General features: G+C 41.4%; 1 protein-coding gene across 2 annotated transcripts in view; it reads left to right on the forward strand.

The window, feature by feature from the left end:
- CSNK2A1 (casein kinase 2 alpha 1) overlaps positions 1-9521 on the forward strand; it is a 50391-nt gene extending 40870 nt beyond the window's left edge. The window contains exons 9-14 of one of the 2 annotated variants that reach the window (XM_040638110.1): positions 539-640; positions 2251-2351; positions 3153-3301; positions 4558-4644; positions 6595-6743; positions 8750-9521. In XM_040638110.1, the coding sequence (XP_040494044.1) occupies positions 539-640; positions 2251-2351; positions 3153-3301; positions 4558-4644; positions 6595-6710 (555 nt within the window). In that variant the 3' untranslated portion in view covers positions 6711-6743; positions 8750-9521. Of the gene's footprint in view, positions 1-538; positions 641-2250; positions 2352-3152; positions 3302-4557; positions 4645-6594; positions 7968-8749 lie in introns of those variants that run through there. The other variant, XM_040638109.1, reaches the window with a different exon arrangement.
- Positions 9522-10696: the final 1175 nt, after the last annotated feature.

Raw genomic sequence — 10696 nt, forward strand, 5'->3', positions numbered from 1 at the left:
CCTGTTTCTCCTCACAGAAACAAAGTCCTTGGGAGTACCTTTCATGCCTGGTCCTCCCAGGTGTTGTTATCAGATACCTTACAAAGTTCGGACTCTGTCCTAGAAATTGTTTTTTGGAATCCTGAGGCTATAAGCCTGAATTCAAAAAACATTTTGTGCGTAAAAATATTCTTCACAACATTGTTTATAATGGTGATGAAAAACAAAACACTATCTTATTATAGGAGAAATTAAAGATTAAATTTTGAAACATTTATGTAATAAAATAATGCTGCGCATTAAAAGTTTTCCATGAGCTGTAACAATTTCAGACCTTCTTAGGTAAGTGAAAACGTAATTCCAGTAATATGCAGATTGTTTTGAAACAGGGTGGAGGCATAGAAAAAAAGACAAAATACATGAAGGTGTTACTGGTTTTTGGATTTTGAGTCAATGGAGTAATGTGTGTATATATATATTTTTTAATAGTAAAGAGCATTTTTCATTTTGAAATATTTCATTCTTATGTATGATAACTGACTTTTTTACTTTAATGCAGATGTACGATTATAGTTTGGATATGTGGAGTTTGGGTTGTATGCTGGCCAGTATGATCTTCCGGAAGGAGCCATTTTTCCATGGACATGATAATTATGATCAGGTGATAATGTTGTTCCCATTAGGGAACCTACTGGGCTGACTTAGTGATGACCAGATCTGCGTACCCATTAGAAACTACTATGGATCTTGCTAAAATACAGATGACTGGCTCCCACTTGAGACCTGTTGATTCAGAATCCCTTAGGGTGGGCCCCTAGAATAATCTTCAATTTATCACTTGTTCAGCCAAGGTGACGTTGATTTTCAGATTGGTGTTTTGGGAGCTACCAGTTTAGCCTTTTGAAATCGAAAGTTCGAGAGTTTTTTTCCTAGTCTTTTTAATGTGCAGTGCTTGCTTTATTGTGAAATACACATGTAAATTATTTTATAAAACATATATACAAATAAAAGAACAATAGTTTAAGAAATGGGACATTACCTTAGAATCTTCTAGTGGTGAGCTTTAGTAAGAGTTGTTTCCCCCAACCTGTTGAGAATGTTTCCTCCAACATAACTGGTTTATGTGTGGTATTTCTATGATCCTTTTGTCTCTTTTTATGGATTCAGTTGATGTTTGTCAGTAGAAATATAGATGGTGTTTTTTTATACTAGCCCCACTTCCCCTTGAAGATCAGGGGCCATTTCATTCAAGAGAACCTGGAATGATTCTAGGACCTTGTGGAAGGTACTGTTGCCTTGTTTGAGCACAATGACCTTTTTTTTTTTAATTATTATTATTTTTTAAAAGATTTTATTTATTTGACAGAGAGACAGCAAGAGAGGGAACACAAGCAGGCGGTGTGTGAGAGGGAGACTCAGGCTTCCCACCGAGCAGGGAGGCCGATATGGGGCTCGATCCCAGGACCCTGGGAGATGCGCAGCGGCTGAGCCACCCATGCTCCTGTCCACAGTGACCATTTTTAATGAGTCAAAGAATACCACCTGAATTCAGTTAAAATCAGTAACTCTGAGACCATGCAGGATTGAGGAATACAGATAGAAAAGAATAGTCCCTTCTCTCGAATAGTTCATAGTCTATCCAGTAAGGGAACTGAACATATAAGGAAATAAGGTGCAGCCATAAATGTCAGAGTAGAGTTGTAGAGCAGGTATAAAAGGCAGTTGGTGGGAGTGAGTGGTCTGAATATACAAGAGCATATTCCCAAAAGAAGTGACATCTTCGATTAGGTTGTGAGGTGAGTGAAATAAAGCTTGACCAGGGAGACATTTCAAGGGGAAGGAGCCAGATTATAAGACCATTTGCTTATTTCCTGACACCTTCATATTGAGTAATAATTAGGGAATTTTATATGGAAATCCCTTCCTGCCATGCACAGAAATTTTATTTTTTTTAAGATTTTATTTATTTATTTGAGAGAGACAGAGAGATAACGAGCAGGGGGCAGGGTAGAGGAAGAAGCAGACTCCCGCCAAGCAGGGAACCCGATTCGGGACTTGATTCCAGAGCTCTGAGATCATGACCTGAGCCGAAGGCAGACACTTAACCGAATGAGCCACCCAGGCACCCTGAAATTTTAAATAAATTGTGAGGAATTCACATTCATACCTTTAGCCATGGTGACCCTTTACTGTTATTAATTCGCTTATGGCTGGTTGACTTAATTATGTAATGTGTTTGTGGTGTGGGTTTTTGTCTCTTTTCGATCCTAGTTGGTGAGGATAGCCAAGGTTCTGGGGACAGAAGATTTATATGACTATATTGACAAATACAACATTGAATTAGACCCACGTTTCAATGATATCTTGGGCAGGTAAGTCATAAAACAACATCTTTGCTTCTGTGCGTTAAGCACTTGGATGTAAACAGATACTTTGGATCCTTACATAGGATAGTTACATTCTCTTTGCCAACACTGCAAAGTGTCAGTGGTCTGGTGATGGAGGGTGTTGCATGGGTAGGCCTGTGGTAAAATTATTGAACTGAATGGCCCATTTCCCAGATTCACTTACCAGGAGTCTGAGAGTGGAGAGTATGGTTGGCAGATTCTGTTAGTGAATGAATTGTAGGTTTCAAGAGAAGGGTTACAGTTGAGTCAAAAATCAAAATCTCGTGATTTAGCTTGTTTCTCCAAATGACAGAACCCTGAGAGTAGGAGAAAAAGGAAATGCATGCTTCAAGACTGATTTGGAACTAGACAAAATACAAATTTATTAACCACTTAACCGGAGAAGGTGGCCTTGCCTGATGAAAAGGCTTTTGCTGGCCAAGTGTGGGGTTGGGAGAGAATTTGTGTGGGGGTGGGAAAGAGGCCCGGTTAACCCAGCACCTGACCTCTTCGCTACACAGGAGCACTTAATCCTGTAAAGTAACCTGAATTATGTTTTGTAGAATCGTGAGGACCCAGATTTCTTTTCTGCCAACACTGTTATTTCCAGTCTCTCCAATTAGTTTTGTTGTCTCCCTAGTGGCAGAGTGGTACAAGCCTACTCTCTTGGGTTTTAATCTTTCTTTGCTAGTGGCTGGGCTCCTAGACACTAAAGAAAATGTAGAAGTGAAATGTTGGGCTTCTGTGCTCCTTGGTCCATTTCTCATTCCCTCTTTGGCTCTACAGACACTCCCGTAAGCGATGGGAACGCTTTGTCCACAGTGAAAACCAGCACCTTGTCAGCCCTGAGGCCTTGGATTTCTTGGATAAGCTGCTGCGATACGACCACCAGTCACGGCTTACCGCAAGAGAGGCCATGGAGCACCCCTATTTCTGTGAGTCCAACTGTCCAGTCCACAGAGCCTGTGCAGGCCCACCCAGCCGGCTGACTCTACAGGGCAGGGGAGAGTATGTGTTGTGAAGAAAGCTCGGGGCCCACAGGGCGCCTGGGTGGCGCAGTTGTTAAGCGTCTGCCTTTGGCTCAGGGCATGATCCCGGCGTTCTGGGATCGAGCCCCACATCAGGCTCCTCTGCTAGGAGCCTGCTTCTTCCTCTCCCACTCCTCTGCTGTGTTCCCTCTCTTCTCTGGCTGTCTCTGTCTGTCAAATAAATAAATAAAATCTTTAAAAAAAAAAAAAAAGGAAAGGAAAGCTCTGGGCCCAACAGAATTAAAATCCCAGCTGCCCTTAGCTTGCTGTCGTTAGTGAACCTCGGTTTCTTCACATGGAGACAGTGACGGCAGCTATCTTGCAGAACTGTTGGGAGGACGGTAGTTATCTAACAGAGCATCTGACACATGATCACTCCTGAGTAAACTGTTTTCTTCCTCTGTGTGTGACGCTTCTCAAGTCTGGAGTGGTTGGATTAGAACAGCAGCCCTGTATCTGACCTTGTCTGGTACTCATTCACTGGAGAAAGCCAAGGAGGCTGGAACATCTTATCATATGAACACCTTGACCTAGGTTTGGAGCATAGCTAATTGTGCTGTCCTGGGTGAAAATGCCATTTAGTCCCATACCATCCTCACCGTAACGTTAGCCTCAATGTTGGATCGCTCCTTGGGGAGTGCAGAGATGGTTTTGTAGTGAATTGATTACAGTCTTGTCCAGTCTTCTGTACCTGAAGCAAACTGACGGGCTGATTGAAATGGAGAGTGTAGTCTGATCAGAGCATCAACCTGCACAAACCTGTAGCTGTGGCCAGTTCTGCACCATGCTTGCCTAGCTGAGCCATGGACTGCAATAAAAGCACTTCACTCTGATAATACAGTACTGTCTTGGCCAGGTTAGATTGTATTATCTCATTAAAACCTTATAAGATCGTTTTTGTTTTAAGATCATTTAGTTTGCTGTGGATAATCACCACATCTTCCCATTTGGTGTAAGAGTTGGCCTCTACCACAGTTTGACAGGAAAGATGGTCCTATTTTATATTACTTGTATGATTCGTGGTTACGGCTCTTGCTACCGTATGTTCTTCTGGAATAATATAAACTATAAATAAAATAACAAAAAAATGAGGATGGCTGCTTTAAGGCCCCAGACCATTACCTTCAAGTGTAATAGAACCTACCCCTTTTTGTCTTTTCTAGATACTGTTGTGAAGGACCAGGCTCGAATGGGCTCATCTAGCATGCCGGGGGGCAGTACGCCTGTCAGCAGCGCCAATATGATGTCAGGTCAGTTCACTGGTAACTTTCCTGGAGGGACAAAAGTAGAAGTTAGTTATTATTCTTAGTTTTGCTCCCTCTTTGTGGCCTGGTTCTTGTGGCCCTTCTCTTTTCCATAATGATTATATTATTGACAGTACTGACTTGTGTGGTCTCCTCACCAGGTTTCAGCATGCTTTTTGACACCTGGTATACTTTAGTGACACTGAGTAGGGTATCAACAGTCTCTTCTAGGCCAGAGTCCCAAAAATTTTTCACAGAGGGACTTGAAAGTCCCCACAAACCATGAAGAGTAAAAAGAGACCCTTTCATCTCATAGTTTAGAGTGACAGTAGTTACATTATCTTCACAAACAAGATTAAGAAAGTAGGGGTGAAGGCAAAGGTGGGGTTTATACACAGGCATATATGTGTGTAAGGATGGTTTTCCAGAGCATCTATAATGTGCCTAGTAAATTGTAAAGGCCTGTATGAAATTATTCTTCATTATTGTTGAATCATCATGAATTAGAGCGAGTTTTTGTACAGAGTACACAATTTTGTTAAAGAAACCATAGGCTCATCCCCTAAGAATTACACATGTAGGCAACATCCATGTGGGTATACTTGTGGTAGTGTGGACATTTACTCAGACACTCAGAATTGTCACAATTTTTTGTTTGTTTTTAAGAACTAGTAGCTACCTTCTAGAACTTATCCTGTAGGTATCTTGCCTATGGGCAAAATGATACATATCCAAGGCTGCTAATTGTAGCCTTATTTGTAATAGCAAAGCATTGAAAACAGCTCCCGGTGGGGAGCTGTTTAAATCAATAATGGGACATCCATTCGGTGGAAGGCTGTATAGCCAGAGAAAAGAATGATTAAGTGTTTCATGTTCTTTTTTAGCTCCAACTCCAGAATAATAATGTGAGATGAAAAGAGCAAAATGCAGAACCATGTCCCAAGACCGGGAGTGGGCAAGAATATAGTATATAATCACATTTTTATATATGATTTTTTTATATGTACATTCTTACACAGTTATAGTCATGTATATGCGTAAAATATTTCTGGAAGGATACACCCCAGAAATGGTACCATAAGTTGGCCAAGCCAAAGGGCAAGAGAAATTTTTTACTATACACTCTTCTGAACCTTTGATATTTTGTACCATGTGAGTATATTACCTGTTTAAAAAAATACATATATAACAATTTGAAAAATAACTGGATGAATGAGGAGCGCAGTCTAATGGGTAATTCTGGTCATTAGATGAGTAGAAGAAACCAAATGGCAGTAAATTCTAAAACACTGTTTTAGCATTTCCTCACTGAAAATGACTTTTGGTAATTTTGAAAGCTGCCAGCTAACTAGACAGCATGATATAAGAACACGTGAGCTTTGGCTCCAGCCTTGTGCTGTTCAGTAGGGCCATGACTAGCCATATGTGACTAATTAAAATAAAATTGAAATCTTGGCTCCTTGGTTGCACTAGCCAGATTGCAAGTTCTCACTAGCCACATGTGGGTAGTGACCACCGTATGAACAAGTTACAGAGCAGAAAGTTTGGTTGGCTAGTTCTCCCCTAGATAGGCGTCAGTTTTAATTCAAGTGTAGTTGCCACTTACTAGCAGTGTGCCTTGTACAGACTTCTTAAACTCTCCAAGCTTGGATTTCTTAACCCGTCTCCTAAATTGATTAGAAATTAATTTTAATTTGAAATTAGATTTAATTTGTAAAAATCTTGGGTGAGTAGAGGCCTTCAGAAAAAGAATTACTGGGGTGCCTGGCTGTCTCATTGAGAAGAGCCTGCGACTCTTGATCTTTGGGGGTTGTAAGTTTGAGCCACTGTTGGGTGTAGAGATTACAGAGAGAGAAAATAACTGTTTTGTCACTTTTGAAATAGGTGCTATGTAAAACTGGTGACTTAAGATTTCCATAGTTGGTATCTGGCTCACTATTGGCTGTTTTCTTTTAGGGATTTCTTCAGTGCCAACCCCTTCACCCCTTGGACCTCTGGCAGGCTCACCAGTGATTGCTGCTGCCAACCCCCTTGGGATGCCTGTTCCAGCTGCCGCTGGCGCTCAGCAGTAATGGCCCCTTCTGTCTCCTGATGCCTAAGCAGAGGTGGGGGAGTCTGCGCTCTCCTTGATGCAGCTTGCGCCTGGCGGGGAGGGGTGAAATACTTCAGAAGCACCGTGTCTGAACCGTTGCTTGTGGATTTATAGTAGTTCAGTCATAAAAAAAAAATTATAATAGGCTGATTTTCTTTTTTTTTTCTTTTTTTTCCTTTTTTTTTTTTAACTCGAACTTTTCATAACTCAGGGGATTCCCTGAAAAATTACCTGCAGGTGGGATACTTCACAGACAAAATTTTCCCCCCTTTCAAATTCAGTTTCTCATCACTAAAGAACAAAGATGAACCAGCCTCAATCCCGGCTGCTGCATTTGGGTGGAGGTATCTTCCCATGTCCACCTTTGCTCCCCCACCATCCCACACTGTGGGGGGTTTGTATCTCATGCTCTTCTCCAGAGATTACAAAAATGTAGCTTCTTCAAGGGAGGTGGGAAGGAAGGAGGAAAGGAGGGCCCAAGCTACAAGAGCAGTGTACTGCTGGTCACTTTTCTCACTTTACTCCAAGTGCTTCAGTGGGGCTGCCCTGGTGAATCTAGTGGAAACACTTCTTAGTTTCATTGAGATGCTGAAAATCTACCCAAAGTGCAGACAGGTCCTGAAAACTTCTATTCAGTATGAATCATGTCTTATTGACCTAACCCTAAATCCAGCTCACTTCTACTTCTAGTTACAGTTCAGTTTAAAATTATAATACCTTCCCCCCCAGGCTCCTTACTTGGTCCTCTCCCCTTTCATCTCCCCACATGCTCTATAGCTGGTGGGAGGGGGAGGAAAAATCTTTTTCAGTTTTCTTTTACTTGGCCATTTGAATTCAGTTAGTTACTGGGCTTAACTTATTGCTTTTTACAAAAGAAAAACATTGTCTATATAGGTTTCATGCTAGCAACTCTTTAAGAGCTAATGGAAGATGTGGCCACAGCGAGTTTCATCTTAAGCTTTCTACCTTCTTTTCTTCCTTTCTTCCTCTTCCTTCACATGCCATCCAGTGAGAAGACCTGCCCCTCAGTCTTGTAAATGTATCTGAGAGGTAGGTGCAGAGCCACTATCTCCAGTGAAACTGAAATGGTAGACCTGTAATTGTGGGAAAACTATAAACTCTCTTGTTACAGCCCTGCCACCCCTTGCTGTGTGTATATATATAATACTTTGTCCTTCATATGTGAAAGATCCAGTGTTGGAATTCTTTGGTGTAAATAAACGTTTGGTTTTATTTATCAAGGTTAGATTTAAGTTCCCTGTGTAAAGGTCTCGCTGGGTGGGTGTCTCAACGTTCACATCTGAGGGGCCTGCAGCCCTGTACCGTGGAGGCTTCCCAAGGCCCCCATTTTTATACACCCCTCATTCGACCCATGGTACCGGGCAGGGCAGAGAGGCCTTAAAAAAGCACCACAAGCCAAAGCGTCTCTGGGGATTAAGGATCCTTTGCCATAAAACTCATTTTGTGTCTCAGCAGTGCAGGGATTGGGGATGGAAAAGTCGCCAGTTTTTGTGTGTTTGTGTGTGTGTAAAGTGGATTTTCCACTGTAATCCAACCACCTAAGTTTATCAGGTGCTTCACTGAGGAAGCCTAGTTTTTTAAGCACAATAGCAAAACCATCAGCTCTGTATTTTTTCCTGTTCTTTCATTACAGTAGCTGCTTGTGGGAACTAGGAAAAATTCTTCCAACATATTTGAAGGCCTAAAAGTCTTAGTTCCCCTTTCTCCTACCTTTACAGATCATAAGCCTTTCTCGCCTGGGCGCCATAGACAAGCATAATTGTTTCACGAGTGAATTTAATGAACTTATCTAACTTTATAACCCATCTTGGCTCTAGTAACTTGATCAAGGTGGTGGCTTTCGTGAATATAATGGTAAACTTTAGAGGAAGCTAAAGCCTCCTTTTATAATGCTTCCCAACCATAGGGAAAACATTCTGACTGTGTGGCAGGGTGATTTTCTTTCTTGTGGCCACTTAACAGTGGGTATTTATTGTTCTTGACCCTTTTATGCCCTAGAATGCTGTGGGGGTTACCGTGTTGAATTCGTGCAGAAGCTAAAAGCACCGGATGTGCCAGAGATGCAATTTGTGATTACGTTTGCACTGGATTGTGATTTGAACAGGACACTTACGACTAATGAATTCTTTCTTTTGAGGTGGGGAGGAGGGTTGTAAATCGAGACTTCACATCCCACCCTTATAGCTCAGAGAATCTAGTTGTGGCTGAGGCTGATGTGGGGAGCTACAGACAGCTGGACCTCCTAAACACGCATCAGACCTTGCAAGAGACGGAAGGTGAATGCAGAGGACTCTGAAATGCCACCCAAGAGCCTTTTAAAATAAATAGAAGTTTTTAAAATGCTACTTAAGGAGTCACTGCAGAAGCATGAAAAAAAGAAGACCCAGTTGGGTGGGTGGGTGGGGGGCAAGGGTTTACAGAGTAACAACTTCTGTGTTGTTGTAAATTACCTCATCTGTATACCTTGTATTGGGACACTTTATTTCTCAGCACTACCTGTGTCTGCATTGATTAGATGGCAGGAAATGGAATGCCAATATAAGACCGTTGTGTTGGCAATTACTCTGAAAGGTTTTTTAAGTATTTTTAAACTTTGTTTGAAGTGGCCCCCCCCTTTTTTTTTAAGTTTGAAGTCAGAAGTTCCCCCTCGCCCCCTTGATTTGTTGGTTGTAATTGTATTGTAATTGGTATAACTAAAACTTAACTGTGCTGGGAAGAAGTTGTGCCATGAAGGTCTTTAATTTTTTTTAAATAAAAACATTTAAACAAATGAAATGTCCCTGCAGCCTGAGCAATATGCTTCTCCACCCGACACCGTGTGTGATAGATGGCTTAGTTTTCATGTGCTTTGCATTTAATATTGGGTTGATGGAGATGTGGAATGGGATGGATTAAGATTGGTTGAGGAGCACTAAAGTCTGGAAGTTTTTGACCTCAAGAATCAGTGAAGAGAGCATGGTGTTGTTGCTAAACTGGATTGGTTTCATTCCTGCCCTTGTCACTTACTTGGCTACTTGGCAAGTTACGTTACTTGTGAATCTGTTTCATCATCTATAAAATGGGGCCACTGCTTTCTTGGGATTGAATGAGAGTAAATGTCAAGTATCTGGCACCTGCTATGCTCTTGATAAACCTAATTCCCCTTGCCCCCTGGTATGGAGGATTGGCCCTGGGTCCTGCCTTTGCAAGTGATTTGCAGTACGATCCATCCTCTGGACCTCCGCGTCCTCTGTGTGCTTAGTCAGGTGAGGTTGGGTGAGGTGTCTTCTGAGTTCCTTTTCAGCTCTAACACTGATTTTAGATAGTTTGATGCTTAAATAAAAAGGTCCACAGAGACAGCTTTGTTGAATAGCAGAAAAGATTCGTGTTGAGTGAATGGCAGTAAGCCCTGTGGAAGGTCAGCCTTGGATATACCTTAGCCCTGGAGGCAACTTGCAGAGGCTTGGGGCCTGGAATGAAGATGTTCTGGAGAGCTTATAGGAACATATTTAGCAGCTTAAACAGAAACTATTCAAAGGGCTGGTGAAAGAGGTGAAAAAGTTTACTTGCTTATCAGTGCCAAATGAGTAAATTCTGCAAGATTATGTACTTGAGTTGCCATTTGATCTTTCTCATTTAACCACAATTTTTAAAAATTGAAATCAGGAAATGCTGTTATCTCAACTTCTAGTTTCCTTTAAGTGTTCACTGCATACTATTTTATGACATCCACTTGTTATTAATATTGGGAGTTGAGACGTGGTTTAGGTAAGAGGAACTATTGTGTAATATCTTGTATCTGAAATGCCTAACTTGCATGAACTTTAATTTTATTTCCATTTTATACATGAGACAGGAAGGCTAAATTGCTAGAGTAGGCCTGTTAGAGACAGAGAAATCTACTTTGTAAAATTGACTTCGGGGTATGGCTAATTACCATAGTCCTAAAATAGTCGAGAAAATTGG

Source organism: Ursus maritimus, unplaced genomic scaffold (genome assembly GCF_017311325.1).
Source record: "Ursus maritimus isolate PB19 unplaced genomic scaffold, ASM1731132v1 scaffold_22, whole genome shotgun sequence".
NCBI classification, from domain to species: domain Eukaryota; kingdom Metazoa; phylum Chordata; class Mammalia; order Carnivora; family Ursidae; genus Ursus; species Ursus maritimus.